The following is a 17243-nucleotide window of genomic DNA, read 5'->3' as shown; positions in this document are numbered from 1 at the left end:
CACAGCAAGGCAGGCAGCATCGGGAGGGACAGGCAGTGGGCTGGGGGAACACAGCAAGGCAGGCAGCATCGGGAGGGACAGGCAGTGGGCTGGGGGAACACAGCAAGGCAGGCAGCATCGGGAGGGACAGGCAGGAGGCTGGGGGAACACAGCAAGGCAGGCAGCATCGGGAGGGACAGGCAGGAGGCTGGGGGAACACAGCAAGGCAGGCAGCATCGGGAGGGACAGGCAGTGGGCTGGGGGAACACAGCAAGGCAGGCAGCATCGGGAGGGACAGGCAGGAGGCTGGGGGGACACAGCAAGGCAGGCAGCATCAGGAGGGACAGGCAGGAGGCTGGGGGAACACAGCAAGGCAGGCAGCATCGGGAGGGACAGGCAGGAGGCTGGGGGAACACAGCAAGGCAGGCAGCATCAGGAGGGACAGGCAGGAGGCTGGGGGAACACAGCAAGGCAGGCAGCATCGGGAGGGACAGGCAGGAGGCTGGGAGAACACAGCAAGGCAGGCAGCATCGGGAGGGACAGGCAGGAGGCTGGGGGAACACAGCAAGGCAGGCAGCATCGGGAGGGACAGGCAGGAGGCTGGGGGGACACAACAAGGCAGGCAGCATCGGGAGGGACAGGCAGTGGGCTGGGGGAACACAGCAAGGCAGGCAGCATCGGGAGGGACAGGCAGGAGACTGGGGGAGACACAGCAAGGCAGGCAGCAATCAGGAGGGACAGGCAGGAGGCTGGGGGAACACAGCAAGGCAGGCAGCATCGGGAGGGACAGGCAGGAGACTGGGGGAGACACAGCAAGGCAGGCAGCATCAGGAAGGACAGGCAGGAGGCTGGGGGAGACACAGCAAGGCAGGCAGTATCGGGAGGGACAGGCAGGAGGCTGGGGGAGACACAGCAAGGCAGGCAGCATCGGGAGGGACAGGCAGGAGGCTGGGGGAGACACAGCAAAGCAGGCAGCATCGGGATGGACAGGCAGGAGGCTGGGGGAGACACAGCAAGGCAGGCAGCATCGGGATGGACAGGCAGGAGGCTGGGGGAGACACAGCAAGGCAGGCAGCATCAGGATGGACAGGCAGGAGGCTGGGGGAGACACAGCAAGGCAGGCAGCATCGGGAGGGACAGGCAGGAGGCTGGGGGAACACAGCAAGGCAGGCAGCATCGGGAGGGACAGGCAGGAGGCTGGGGGAGACACAGCAAGGCAGGCAGCATCGGGAAGGACAGGCAGGAGGCTGGGGGAACACAGCAAGGCAGGCAGCATCGGGAAGGACAGGCAGGAGGCTGGGAGAACACAGCAAGGCAGGCAGCATCGGGAGGGACAGGCAGGAGGCTGGGGGAACACAGCAAGGCAGGCAGCATCAGGAGGGACGGGCAGGGAGCTGGGAGAACACAGCAAGGCAGGCAGCATCAGGAGGGACAGGCAGGAGGCTGGGGGATCACAGCAAGGCAGGCAGCATCAGGAGGGACAGGCAGGAGGCTGGGAGAACACAGCAAGGCAGGCAGCATCGGGAGGGACAGGCAGGAGGCTGGGAGAACACAGCAAGGCAGGCAGCATCGGGAGGGACAGGCAGGAGGCTGGGGGAACACAGTAAGGCAGGCAGCATCGGGAGGGACAGGCAGGAGGCTGGGGGAACACAGCAAGGCAGGCAGCATCAGGAGAGACAGGCAGGAGGCTGGGAGAACACAGCAAGGCAGGCAGCATTAGGAGGGACAGGCAGGAGGCTGGGGGGACACAACAAGGCAGGCAGCATCAGGAGGGACAGGCAGGAGGCTGGGAGAACACAGCAAGGCAGGCAGCATCAGGAGGGACAGGCAGGAGGCTGGGAGAACACAGCAAGGCAGGCAGCATCAGGTGGGACAGGCAGGAGGCTGGGAGAACACAGCAAGGCAGGCAGCATCAGGAGGGACAGGCAGGAGGCTGGGGGGACACAACAAGGCAAGCAGCATCGGGAGGGACAGGCAGGAAGCTGGGGGAACACAGCAAGGCAGGCAGCATCAGGAGGGACAGGCAGGAGGCTGGGAGAACACAGCAAGGCAGGCAGCATCAGGTGGGACAGGCAGGAGGCTGGGAGAACACAGCAAGGCAGGCAGTATCGGGAGGGACAACAGGAGGCTGGGGGAGACACAGCAAGGCAGGCAGCATCGGGAGGGACAGGCAGGAGGCTGGGGGAACACAGCAAGGCAGGCAGCATCAGGAGGGACAGGCAGGAGGCTGGGAGGACACAGCAAGGCAGGCAGTATCGGGAGGGACTGGCAGGAGGCTGGGAGGACACAGCAAGGCAGGCAGTATCGGGAGGGACTGGCAGGAGGCTGGGGGAATACAGCAAGGCAGGCAGTATCGGGAGGGACAGGCAGGAGGCTGGGGGAACACAGCAAGGCAGGCAGCATCAGGAGAGACAGGCAGGAGGCTGGGAGAACACAGCAAGGCAGGCAGCATCAGGAGGGACAGGCAGGAGGCTGGGGGAACACAGCAAGGCAGGCAGCATCTGGAGGGACAGGCAGGAGGCTGGGGGAACACAGCAAGGCAGGCAGCATCAGGAGGGACAGGCAGGAGGCAGGGGGAACACAACAAGGCAGGCAGCATCAGGAGGGACAGGCAGGAGGCTGAGGGTACACAGCAAGGCAGGCAGCATCTGGAGGTGGAGAGGGCGATGTTTCAGGTGTAACCCTCGTTCAAGATTCCTCCACCTCCTGATGCTGCCTGCCTTGCTGTGTCCCCCCAGCCTCCTGCCTGTCTATCTCCATTAAACACAGCAGCTTCACTCTGTCTGAAAGCACAGGGGGAGAGGGAACAGTAAGAATTGCTCCAGATACAGGGTAATACGGCCCTTTATTGAGAACATGTGGAAGCACAGAGACTTAATCAATATGTCATTGTCCAATTGTCTCGGGGCTGTTGATCGGGGTTGAAGTGGGAAGCTGCAGTCCCCTCTGTTGACGGAGAGACAGTTTGAGGTGTATCAGGAGATCTGCCAAGTGGGGTTGAAGAATTTGATCTTCTTCTGCTTGGCCCAGTTTGCGAAGACTCCTTTCTCAGTAATGAACCGGTGCCCTCCGTACTGTGCATTCTCGTGGAGGTAATACTCGGCACATTCGTCCTGGCCGCTTGGCTCGTAGTAATGATACGGCACTTTCCGGTGCCCGGCAGCACTGCCAACGGAAAAGACACCACTTGATTCTCTTCAAGAAGGTTAGAGACACCAACAATTCCTCCAACACTCTGGTGCCACTCCAATGCAGTGCAGGGAGATAGCAGCCCTGCCTGAGGTGCTGTGTTTCTGGATAAACCGTGAATCTGTCTCCTCAGAGAGATCAAAACAATCACATGGTACTTTCGATAGAAGGAGATGGGGAACCCTCCCCCTTTAACATCACAGTAATCGGATGAGCTGCTGCTGCTGCCAGTTTAACCAACAGTGTGTGTTACCTTCACACTGCACAAGGACCTGCCAACATTCCTCGGGATTGTTTTTGTGGGAGGTGGGAGCTGTTGTTAAGAACAGAATTTGCTGGCCATCCATAAATGCCCCTTGGATAGTGACATTTGTGAGGACATGTCAAAAGGTGGTCACACCTCAGCCACATCGCTGCAGTCCCATGTAGGCCTCACCCAGGTAAGGACGGAAGGGTCCATTCCCAAAAGGACATTACGGAACAAGATGGGGCTCTCTGACAATTCATAACAGTTGCCATGGTCACCATCCCAGCGATGAATTAGTTATTTCAGATTTCTTGTCCCCTGGGCCCCTGGATGAGTAAACCAGTGACATTACCATCCCATCACTTTACCCAATCCACACGAACAGGAACGGACTGGAATATACTTTGAGTCGGGATGACCATTTCAAAGATGTGAATGAAATGCAATTTCCTTGTTAGTGATGTTTTCCCCCAGAATCGGGGTCTCTGTCCTCCCAGTGAAATGGCCATTCTCCCCACGGAGTTAGACTGATCGTGTAACTGGGGGATCCCCCCCCCCCCCATGGGGTTAGACTGACTGTGTAACTGGGGGATCCCCCCCATGGGGTTAGACTGACTGTGTAACTGGGGGATCCCCCCACCATGGGGTTAGACTGACTGTATAACTGGGGGATCCCCCCATGGGGTTAGACTGACTGTGTAACTGGGGGATCCCCCCCCCCATGGGGTTAGACTGACCGTGTAACTGGGGGATCCCCCCCCCCATGGGGTTAGACTGACCGTGTAACTGGGGGATCCCCCCCCCCCCCACCCCATGGGGTTAGACTGACTGTGTAACTGGGGGATCCCCCCCCCCCCCGTGGGGTTAGACTGACCGTGTAACTGGGGAACCTCCCCATGGGGTTACACTGACATTGGGAATCCTGTAACCTGACAGCAAGAATGGCAATAATACTCACTGATATTTGCCTGACCTTCCTGGTGGTGATGGTGGTGGTGATGGTGATGGTGATGATGGTGGTGATGGTGGTGATGGTGATGATGGTGGTAGTGGTGGTGATCGTGAAGGCAGTGGTGATGTTGTTGATGGTGATGGTGGTGATGGTGGTGGTCGTGATGGTGATGGTGGTGGTGATGCTGATGGTGATTGTGGTGATGGTGGTGGTGATGGTGGTGGTGATGATGATGGTGATGGTGGTGAAGGTGATGGCAATGGCGATGGTGGTGGTGGTGATGGTGATGATGGTGGTGGTGGTGGTGATGGTTGTGATGGTGATGGTGCTGAAGATGGTGATTGTGATGGTGGTGATAATGATGGTGATGGTGGTGATGGCGATGGTGGTGGTGATGTGGTGGTGGTAATTGTGTTGGTGATGGTAATGGTGGTGATGGTGGTGGTGATGGTACTTTGTTCAGTGTGCAAACTCTCGCCCATTCTACACACTGTCCCCACATTAACACAACTAGATAGTTATATCACACCACCAATACCCAACCAGCAACAACCTTCTGCCTTTGATTGTCTGTAGGGAATCCCTTCTGGCTCTGGATAATCCCTAGGCTTCACCAAATTCTGATTGCCAGCTAATCCTTCCTGCAATGCTTCCGAATAACTCCAAACACAGTCGGAGTCTACGTAAGAGGGAAGTCAGGAAAGCACATACAGGACATGGAACAGCTTTGGTAAATTGTGTTAGGGAGAATCCAAAGGGTTTTTACACATACATTAAGGACACAAGGGTGACGAGGGAGAGAATAAGGCCCCTCAAAGAGATGTCTCTGACTCTAAGATGAGGCAACCTGAAACTTCCTCCCCCCTCTGTACAGGGTCTCTCTCTCCCCCCCCCCCCCCTGTACGGGGTCTCTCTATCTCTCCCCTCCCCTTCTCCCCCTCCCCCCTGTACAGGGTCTCTCTCTCTCTCTCTCTCTCTCCCCCCCCCTCTCTACGGGGTCTCTCTCTCTCTTCCCCCTCTGTACGGGGTCTCTCCCTCTCTGTCTCTCTCTCTCTCTCCTCCCCCCCCCCCAACTCTGTACAGGGTCTCTCTCTCTCCCCCCCATCCCTGTACGGGGTCTCTCTATCTCTCCCCTCCCCCTCTCCCCCCCTCTCCCCCCCCCCCCCCCCCCCCATACAGGGTCTCTCTCTCTCTCTCACTCTCCCCCCCATCCCGTGCGGGTTCTCTCCCCCACCTGCCGTGTTCAGGGATGGGGTTATCCTGCCCCCCGTTGGCATGAGGGTGGTGGTGGCTGGGTCGGTGGGGTGTGCTTCCTGCCTGGCTGTTGTGGGATTGCCCCGTACCTGCAGAACGAGGCGTTAATCATCCCAAAGACCTGAATGGACCGGCACGCTTCCATCGCCACGATGAAGGTAAACCAGCCCGTACTGAGGTAGGAGCCTGACAGCACCCTGGGGGAGAGAAACACAGACCGAATTACCAACAATCCCAGTCGTGTAGCCATCCCAGCCCGTTCCCTGGGCTCCTTACCTGTCCTTCCCCGTCTCCTTTTTAAAAGCCAGGTCACAATACCTCATCTGCTCCTCTGTGACGGTGTAGAGTCTGGCCGTAGGGAAACGGCTCTGAACAGTCCGCAGTAGGTTATAGACGATGCCCTTGCCATCACGCCTCATGTTCCTGTAAGGCCCCCACAGGATGTAAATGGTGCTGTTGTGCTGGGAGCTGAGGGTCTCTTCCCGGAGGAGCCAGGGTGCACTGGTGTGGGAGACCACTCTCACCGTTGTTTTACTGCCCACATCAGACTCGTATCCCTCTGTCGGAGCGTTGTTCATCCTCCAGACACACTCAGAGCGATCAATCACAGGCCCCAGGCCCATCCCCAGCATCTGGCCAGAGCTCGACACAATACTGCACTGGTCACAACGCAGGGTCAGTGGCTATGGACAGAAACACACACACACAGTCAGTCAGTCACACACTCACAGTCAGTCACACACACTCAGTCACACACAGTCAGTCAGTCACACACTCTCACACACACAGTCAGTCAGTCACACACTCTCACACACACACACAGTCAGTCAGTCACACACTCTCACACACACACACAGTCAGTCAGTCACACACTCTCTCACACACACACACAGTCAGTCACACACTCAGTCAGTCTCACACACACACACGCACACACAGAGTCAGTCAGTCACACACTCACACACACACACACAGTCAGTCACACACAGTCAGTCAGTCTCACACACACACACACACACCCAGTCAGTTACACACACTCTCGCACACACACAGTCAGACGCGCACACACACAGTCAGTCAGTCACACACTCTCACACACAGTCAGACGGACACAGTCAGTCACACACAGAGTCAGTCAGTCACACACACACACAGTCAGGCACACACAGTCACACACAGTCAGTCAGTCACACACTCACACACACACACAGTCAGTCACACACAGTCAGTCAGTCACACACTCTCACACACACACACAGTCAGTCAGTCACACACTCTCTCACACACACACACAGTCAGTCACACACTCAGTCAGTCTCACACACACACACGCACACACAGAGTCAGTCAGTCACACACTCACACACACACACACAGTCAGTCACACACAGTCAGTCAGTCACACACTCTCACACACACACACAGTCAGTCAGTCACACACTCTCACACACACACACACACACAGTCAGTCAGTCACACACTCTCACACACACAGTCAGTCACACACTCAGTCAGTCTCACACACACACACACACACACAGAGAGTCAGTCAGTCACACACTCACACACACACACACAGTCAGTCACACACAGTCAGTCAGTCTCACACACACACACACACACACACCCAGTCAGTCACACACACTCTCACACACACACAGTCAGACGCGCACACACAGTCAGTCAGTCACACACTCTCACACACAGTCAGACGGACACAGTCAGTCACACACAGAGTCAGTCAGTCACACACACACACAGTCAGGCACACACAGTCAGTCGCGCGCGCACACACACACAGAGTCAGCTACACACAGTCAGTCAGTCACACACACAGTCACACACCCTCACACACTCAGTCACACACTCTCACTCACAAGTCAGTCACACACACAGAGTCAGTCACACACACACACAGAGTCAGTCACACACAAACACAGAGTCAGTCTCACACACACACACAGTCAGTCACACACACAAGTCAGTCAGACTCTCTCTCACACACACAGTCAGTCACGCACACAAAGTCAGTCACATACACACAGTCAGTCACGCACACAAGTCAGTCAGACTCTCTCTCAAACACACAGTCATTCACACACACACAGCCAGTCAGTCACACACTCACACACAGTCAGTCTCACACACACAGTCAGTCTGTCACACTCACGCAGTCACACACAGTCAGTCAGTCTCACACACACAGAGTCAGTCACACACACACACACAGAGTCAGTCACACACAGTCAGGCAAACACACGCACACACACAGTCTCACACACACACACAGAGTCAGTCACACACACAGAGTCAGTCACACACACACAGAGTCAGTCACACACACACAGAGTCAGTCACACACAGAGTCAGTCACACACAGAGAGTCAGTAATACACTCACATACAGTCACATAAACACACAGTCAGTCACACACATGCACAGAGTCAGAGTCAGTCACACACACACACATTGTCACATACTCACACACAGTCAGTCACACACAGAGTCAGTCACACATACACATACACAGTCATTCTCACATACACACACAGTCAGCTACACTCACAGTCAGCTACACAGTCTGTCACACACTCACACACAGTCTGTCACACTCACACAGTCTGTCACACTCACACAGTCAGTCAGTCTCACACACACACAGTCATTCACATACTCACATACACAGTCACACACACACACAGTCACACACAAATACACAGTCTGTCAGTCTCATACACACAGTCTGTCAGTCACACACACACAGTCAGTCACACACACAGTCAGTCACACACACAGTCAGTCACACATACAGTCAGTCTCACACACAGTCAGTCTCACACACACAGTCTGTCAGTCACACACACACAGTCAGTCACACACACACAGTCAGTCACACACACAGTCAGTCACACACACACAGTCAGTCACACACACAGTCAGTCACACACACACAGTCAGTCACACACTCTCTCTCTCACAGTCACACATTCACACAGTCACACACACAGTCACACAGTCACACAGAGTCAGTCACACACACACGTGCCCTGTTTACAAACACACACATACAATCTCCCTCACCATGATCTCAGGGTCAATTATTACCAGCGTGTGGACAGTGAGCTTCCATCAGCTATTCCATCATGAGGTGCAGCCCTCCCAATGTGGCACTCAGGGGGTGGGCACTGTCACAGGGTCAGTGCTGAGGGGTGGGCACTGTCACAGGGTCAGTACTGAGGGGGTGGGCACTGTCACAGGGTCAGTGCTGAGGGGTGGGCACTGTCACAGGGTCAGTGCTGACGGAGGGGCACTGTCACAGGGTCAGTGCTGACGGAGGGGCACTGTCACAGGGTCAGTGCTGAGGGAGTGGACACTGTCACAGGGTCAGTGCTGAGGGAGGGGCACTGTCACAGGGTCAGTGCTGAGGGAGGGGCACTGTCACAGGGTCAGTGCTGAGGGAGGGGCACTGTCACAGGGTCAGTGCTGAGGGAGGGGCACTGTCACAGGGTCAGTGCTGAGGGAGGGGCACTGTCACAGGGTCAGTGCTGACGGAGGGGCACTGTCACAGGGTCAGTGCTGACGGAGGGGCACTGTCACAGGGTCAGTGCTGAGGGAGTGGACACTGTCACAGGGTCAGTGCTGAGGGAGGGGCACTGTCACAGGGTCAGTGCTGACGGAGGGGCACTGTCACAGGGTCAGTGCTGAGGGAGTGGACACTGTCACAGGGTCAGTGCTGAGGGAGTGGACACTGTCACAGGGTCAGTGCTGAGGGAGTGCCGCACTGTCGGAGGGTCAGTGCTGAGGGAGCGCCGCACTGTAGGAGGGTCAGTGCTGAGGGAGTGCCGCACTGTCGGAGGGTCAGTGCTTAGGGAGCGCCGCACTGTCAGAGGGTCAGTGCTGAGGGAGTGCCGCACTGTCGGAGGGTCAGTGCTGAGGGAGCGCCGCACTGTCGGAGGGTCAGTGCTGAGGGAGCGCCGCACTGTCGGAGGGTCAGTGCTGAGGGAGCGCCGCACTGTCGGAGGGTCAGTGCTGAGGGAGTGCCGCACTGTCGGAGGGTCAGTGCTGAGGGAGCGCCGCACTGTCGGAGGGTCAGTGCTGAGGGAGCGCCGCACTGTCGGAGGGTCAGTGCTGAGGGAGTGCCGCACTGTCGGAGGGTCAGTGCTGAGGGAGCGCCGCACTGTCGGAGGGTCAGTGCTGAGGGAGCGCCGCACTGTCGGAGGGTCAGTGCTGAGGGAGTGCCGCACTGTCGGAGGGTCAGTGCTGAGGGAGTGCCGCACTGTCGGAGGGTCAGTGCTGAGGGAGCACCGCACATACGGAGGTTCAGTGCTGAGGGAGCGCCGCACTGTCGGAGGGTCAGTGCTGAGGGAGTGCCGCACTGTCGGAGGGTCAGTGCTGAGGGAGTGCCACACTGTCGGAGGGTCAGTGCTGAGGAAGTGCCGCACTGTCGGAGGGTCAGTGCTGAGGGAGGGGGCACTGTCACAGGGTCAGTGCTGAGGGAGCGCCGCACTGTCGGAGGGTCAGTGCTGAGGGAGCGCCGCACTGTCGGAGGGTCAGTGCTGAGGGAGTGCCACACTGTCGGAGGGTCAGTGCTGAGGAAGTGCCGCACTGTCGGAGGGTCAGTGCTGAGGGAGCACCGCACATACGGAGGTTCAGTGCTGAGGGAGCGCCGCACTGTCGGAGGGTCAGTGCTGAGGAAGTGCCGCTCTGTCGGAGGGTCAGTGCTGAGGAAGTGCTGCACTGTCGGAGGGTCAGTACTGAGGAAGTGCCGCTCTGTCGGAGGGTCAGTGCTGAGGAAGTGCCGCACTGTCGGAGGGTCAGTGCTGAGGGAGCGCCACACTGTCGGAGGGTCAGTGCTGAGGAAGTGCCGCTCTGTCGGAGGGTCAGTGCTGAGGAAGTGCCGCACTGTCGGAGGGTCAGTGCTGAGGAAGTGCTGCACTGTCGGAGGGTCAGTGCTGAGGGAGGGGCACTGTCGGAGGGTCAGTGCTGAGGAAGTGCTGCACTGTCGGAGGGTCAGTGCTGAGGGAGCGGAGAGTATCAGAGGGGTAGGCCTGGTCACCTTGTTGTCAGTGCTGTTTGTGTATATAGGAGCCTCGTGGAATAATTTGATGAGGAGGGATATCATCCTGACTTTAATCCCCTATCACCATCACAAAATAGATTAGTTGATTATTTGCTGTTTGTGTAGATATGCTGCTGCATTTCATACCACAAAGATCTGCACTTCAGCTGTCCTGCATTGCTTCCAATTGGCTGGAGAACATGGCAAGGATGTGCAAGGCACTATAGGAATGCAAATTACTCTAATGTGTAGAGTAAATCAGGACAATTGACCGAAATGTTGTGATGTGTGTGGCATCCCCACTGTACGTACCTGTTGCTCTCTGAGGCTAACATAACCTGGCAACACCTTGGCATCCATTCCATGGTTCTGTCTGCTACCCAACTCCCCGCCCAAAGGAGAGAGTATTATGGGATAGGGAGACTGATGGATGTAATGCACCACGGCAACGATGAAGGTTAACCCTCCAATCAGAGCCACCGCCACCAGAACATGGAGCTGCACACAAAGAGACAAGAAATGATGGTCAGACTGACTCTGTCACATTGGCTCACCGCGCCACACCAACACGGCCCCGACTCACCGCGCCACACCAACACGGCACTGACTCACCGCGCCACACCAACACAGCACTGACTCACCGCGCCACACCAACATGGCCCCGACTCACCACGCCACACCAACACGGCCCCGACTCACCGCGCCACACCAACACGGCACTGACTCACCGCACCACACCAACACGGCACCGACTCACCGCGCCACAGCAACACGGCACCGACTCACCCCGCCACACCAACACGGCACCGACTCACCCCGCCACACCAACACGGCACCGGTCACCGTGCCACACCAACACAGCACTGACCCACCCCGCCACACCAACATGGCACTGACTCACATGCCACACCAACACGGCACTGGCTCACGTGCCACACCAACACGGCACTGACTCACGTGCCACACCAACACGGCACCGACTCACGTGCCACACCAATACGGCACCGACTCACCGCGCCACACCAACACGGCACTGGCTCACGTGCCACACCAACACGGCACTGACTCACGTGCCACACCAACACGGCACCGACTCACCGTGCAAAACCAATACGGCACCGACTCACCACGCCACACCAACACGGCACCGACTCACCGCGCCACATCAACACAGCACCAACTCACCGCGCCACACCAACACAGCACTGACTCACTGCGCCACACCAACACAGCACTGGCTCACCGTGCCACACAGACACTGCACCGACTCACCGTGCCACACCAACACGGCACCGACTCACCGTGCCCCAACACGGCACTGACTCACCGTGCCCCACCAACACGGCACCGGTCACCGTGCCACACCAACACAACACTGACTCACCCCGCCACACCAACATGGCACTGACTCACATGCCACACCAACACAGCACAAACTCACCGCACCAAACCAACACAGCAGTGACTCACCCCTTCACACCAACACGGCACTGACTCACATGCCACACCAACTCAGCACCGACTCACCGCACCAAACCAACACAGCACCGACTCACCCCGCCACACCAACATGGCACTGACTCACATGCCACACCAACACAGCACCGACTCACCCCGCCACACCAACACAGCCCAGACTCATCACGCCAACACGGCACTGACTCATCGCGCCAAACCAACACGGCACTGACTCACCGCATCACACCAACACGGCACCGACTTATGTGCCACACCAACACGGCACTGACTCACTCTGCCACACCAACACGGCACCGATTCACCATGCCACACCAACACAGCACTGACTCAACGTGCCACATCAACACACCGGCTTACCGCACCACACCAACACGGCACCAACTCACCGTGCCACAAGAACAGGGCTCTGACACACCATACCACACCAACTCAGCACCGACTCACTGCGCCACACCAACATGGCACCGACTCACCAAGCCACTACATGGCCCCAACACACCACACCAAACCAGCCTGGCACCGACTCACCCCACCATACCAACTCACCCTGCCAAACCAACATGGCACCGACTCACCGTGCCACACCAACATGGCACCAACTCATCGCGCCACATCAACACGGCACTGGCTCACGTGCCACACCAACACGGCACCAACTCATCGTGCCACACCAACACAGCACCGACTCACCATGCCACATCAACACAGCACTGACTTTCCGTGCCACACCAACACAACACCGACTCACCGCGCCACACCAACACGGCACAGACTCACCATGCCACACCAACATAGAACTGATTCACCGTGCCACACCAACACACCGGCTTACCGCACCACAATAACACGGCACCGACTCACCCCGCTACGCCAACACGGCACTGACTCACCGTGCCACACCAACACGGCACCGACTCACTGCGCCACAACAACACGGCACCGACTCACCGCGCCACACCAACACCAAGCCACACCAACACGGCACCATCTCACCGTGCCACACCAACACGGCCCTGACTCACCCCATGACATTAACGTGGCCTTGACTCACCGTGCCACAACAACACGGCACTGACTCACCACGCCACTACACAGCCCCAACACACCGTGCCACGCCAACACGGCACCGACTCACCACGCCACGCCAACACGGCACCGACTCACTGCGCCACTACATGGCCCTGGCATACTGCACCACACCAACACGGCACCGACCCACCCCGCAACACCAACATGGCACTGACTCACCGCGCCACACCAACACAGCACTGGCTCACCGCGCCACACCAACATGGCACTGGCACACCGTGCCAAACCAACATGGCACCGACTCTCCGTGCCACAACAACACGGTACTGGCTCACCTTGCCACAACAACACGGCACTGGCTCACCGTGCCATACCAACACAGTACCAGCTCACCGCGCCACACCAACACAGTACCGGCTCACCGCGCCACACCAACAGGGCCCTGACTCACCGCACTACAACAGCACAGCACCGACTCACCGCACCACACCAACAAGGCACTGACTCAACGCGCCACACCAACACGCACCCAACACACCGCACCATGCCAACACGGCACTGACTCACTGTGCCACACCAACACAGCCCAGACTCACCACGCCAACATGGCACTGACTCACCCCAACGCTGCACCGATTCACCGCGCCACACCAACATAGCACCGACTCACTGCGTTCCACCAACACAGCACCGACTCACTGTGTCACACCAACACGGCCCTGACTCAACCCGTGACATTAACACAGCCCCGACTCACCCCGTCACACCAACACGGCAATGTCTCACAATGCCACACCAACACAGCACCAACTCACTGTGCCACACCAACACAGCACCAACTCACTGTGCCACACCAACACAGCACCGACTCACCCCACCACACCAACACGGCACCGACTCACCCCGCCAACACGGCACCGACTCACCCCATCACACCAACACGGCACCGACCAACCGTGCCACAACAACACGGCACCAACTCACCGTGCCATGCCAACACAGCACTGACTCACCGTGCCACACCAACACAGCACAAACTCACCCCGCCAACACGGCACCAACTCACCACGCCACACCAACATGGCACCGACTCACTGCACCACATCAACATGGCACTGACTCACCATGCCACACCAACACGGCACAGACTCACCGCGCCACACCAACACGGCACTGACTCACCCCGCCACACCAACACGGCACTGACTCACCGCGCCACACCAACACGGCACTGACTCACTGTGCCACACCAACACGGCCCCGACTCACCTCGCCACACCAACATGGCACCGACTCACCGCGCCACACCAACACGGCACTGACTCACTGTGCCACACCAACATGGCACCGACTCACCGCGCCACACCAACACGGCACCCACACATTCTGTCACACACATATGACACCAACTCACCAGAATATCAGCCAGGGAACATCACTGATAGAGGCCCCAAACCAAGAAAGCTCCCAGGAATTGGAGGGGCTGGGGGAGGTGACAGAGATAGGGAGGGGTGTAGGGCTGGAGAAGGTGACAGGGATAGGAAGGGGGTGTAGGGGCTGGAGGGTATGACAGAGATAGGGAAGGGGTGTAGGGGCTGGAGAGTGTGATAGGGAGGGGGTATAGGGGGCAGGAGGGAGGACAGAGATAGGGAGGGCTGGGGAGGTGACAGAGATAGGGAGGACTGGGGGAGGTGACAGAGATAGGGAGGGGTGTAGGGGTTGGAGGAGGTTACAGAGATAGGGAGGGGTGTAGGGGCTGGAGGAGGTTACAGAGACAGGGAGGGGGTGTAGGGACTGGAGAGTGTGAGAGGGAGGGAGTATAGGGGGCTGGAGGGGGGGACAGAGATAGGGAGGGGCTGGGGAGGTTACAGAGACAGGGAGGGGGTGTAGGGGCTGGAGGGTGTGATAGGGAGGGGTTGTAGGGGGCTGGAGGAGGTGACAGAGATAGGGAGGGCTGGGGGAGGTGACAGAGACAGGGAGGGGTAAAGTGATAAGAATGTGAACAGTAAACATTCCAGCTTTACTGGAGCACAGCTGATAGAGGCAGAACACTGACCAAGGGCTGGGTAAGGAATGCTTGTTCGATTCATGCAGGCATATGACCCGTTCTGATTAAAGACCTTACCATTTCCTGCAGCCTGTGTGTTTACCAGTATCCTGGGGCACGGGGCACGGGGCCGGGGGGTGGGGGGGAGACACAGAGATAGCTGAACAAATACCAGCATCAAACCAAAAGGGCTGGTAATGTGGATGTGATGGTGAATTGGTAACTGAAACTGAAAGGATATTGTTCATCTCTTCCCCTCATCCTGTGCCTCACCCTGATCACAATCAAGAGGAAAGAAACAATGCATTTACCTTCCTTTGTGCACACACCATGGTCTCTCCAGCTGGCTTGCAGGGTGTGGAGAGAGAGAGAGAGGGAGGGAGGGAGGAGGGAATGGAGCAGGGAGACTCTCTCACTGATCCAAGCATCCATCGAGACAGCCCCAGGCAGCAGCTCTGCCTGTATCTGGGTCTCTCTCCCCGTCCTCCAACCACCCCAGCCCACCATCAATCACGTGACTGGGAGAGGCCAGTTACATGAGATCGCCTCGGTCTGGGGGCTGTGTCAGTACAGTAAGGAGCTGCTTCTCTGCGCTGTCTGCCTGGGGGTTAAAGCTGCACAAACTCTGCTACATCCTCCCCCTGTCTGTGCCTGCGTTAGACTTTACAACGCACAGTCCCAGCCTCCGCTGTCATGAACTGGATCAGTCCCACGGACCAGAGCTGGGAAAGTCTTCATGATGACAGTCGGCTTCTCTGATAGAATCCAAAATACAGTGAACTGGGGGCGGGGGGAGATCAAAAGGACACATTTAGTGCCCCTTGTATTTTGGAAATCTCCCCGAGGTTAGATAATCTTTATGTTCCAGGGTATTTTCTCACCAGGATTTACTTGTTAAAAAATGAATCCAAGTACAGGGATTCTGGGATCTGTCACCTCTCCACCCTCCCCAGTGGGCTAGGATACTGCCGCTTGTATTTCAGCCCGTGACCTCTTCATTCCATCTTCATCATCTCCCGAAACCATCAATTCCCGAAACCAGCACTAAACCACATTCAGAAAGGCACCCTTCTCACGTTCCCTAACATCACTGCGCCTCCCAACCTCTAACCTCCTCCAGCCCCTACACCCCCTCCCTATCTCTGTAACCCCCTCCAGTCCCTATACCCCTCCCTATCTTTGTAACCCCCTCCAGCCCCCACACCCCCTCCCTATCTGTGTAACCCCCTCCAGCCTCTACACCCCCTCCCTATCTCTGTAACCCCCTCCAGTCCCTACACCCCCTCCCTATCTCTGTAACCCCCTCCAGCCCCTCCACCCCCTCCCTATCTCTGTAACCCCCTCCAGCCACTACACCCCCTCCCTATCTCTGTAACCCCCTCCAGTCCCTACACCCCCTCCCTATTTCTGTAACCGCCTCCAGCCCCCACACCCCCTCCCTATCTCTGTCCCCTCCTCCAGCCCCTACACCCCCTCCCTATCTCTGTCACCTTCTCTATCCACTACACCTCCTCCCTATCTCTGTCACCTCCTCCATCCACTACACCCCCTCCCTATCTCTGTCCCCTCCTCCAGCCCCTACACCCCCTCCCAATCTACTGTCCCCCCTTCAGCCCCTAGACCCCTCACTATCTCTGACACCCCTCCAGCCCCTACACCCCCTTCCTATCCCTGTAACCCCCTCCAGCCCCTACACACCCTCCCTATCTCTGCCCCCTCCTCCAGCCCCTACACCCTCTCCCTATCTCTGTCCCCCCCTCCAGCCCCTACACCCTCTCCCTATCTCTGTCCCCCCCTCCAGCCCCTCCACCCCCTCCCTATCTCTGTAACCCCCTCCAGCCCCCACACCCCCTCCCTATCTCTGTCACCTCCTCCAGCCACTACACCCCCTCCCTATCTCTGTCACCTCCTCCATCCACTACACCCCCTCCCTATCTCTGTCCCCCCCTCCAGTCCCTGCACCCCCTCCCTATCTCTGTCCCCCCCCTCTAGCCCCTACACCCCCTCC

General features: G+C 57.9%; 1 protein-coding gene across 2 annotated transcripts; it reads right to left on the bottom strand.

Moving 5' to 3' along the window:
* Positions 1 to 2807: 2807 nt before the first annotated feature.
* LOC140468185 (alpha-N-acetylgalactosaminide alpha-2,6-sialyltransferase 3-like) lies at positions 2808 to 15764 on the bottom strand. Of its 2 annotated transcripts, none has more exons than XM_072564415.1 (5): positions 15547 to 15764; positions 10993 to 11178; positions 5898 to 6304; positions 5711 to 5818; positions 2808 to 3144 (listed from the first exon to the last, which is right to left on the bottom strand). In XM_072564415.1, the coding sequence occupies exons 1-5, from the start codon at positions 15661 to 15663 to the stop codon at positions 2955 to 2957; spliced, it is 1008 nt and encodes a 335-aa protein (XP_072420516.1). In that variant the 5' UTR covers positions 15664 to 15764; the 3' UTR covers positions 2808 to 2954. The 2 variants fall into 2 exon arrangements, with proteins under 2 accessions (XP_072420516.1, XP_072420517.1); XM_072564416.1 differs by lacking the exon at positions 15547 to 15764 and adding an exon at positions 14603 to 14817.
* Between the last annotated feature and the right edge of the window lie 1479 nt (positions 15765 to 17243).

This window comes from Chiloscyllium punctatum, chromosome 46 (assembly GCF_047496795.1).
Source record: "Chiloscyllium punctatum isolate Juve2018m chromosome 46, sChiPun1.3, whole genome shotgun sequence".
In the NCBI taxonomy this organism is placed as follows: domain Eukaryota; kingdom Metazoa; phylum Chordata; class Chondrichthyes; order Orectolobiformes; family Hemiscylliidae; genus Chiloscyllium; species Chiloscyllium punctatum.
This window is presented reverse-complemented; position numbering and strand designations above follow the sequence as displayed.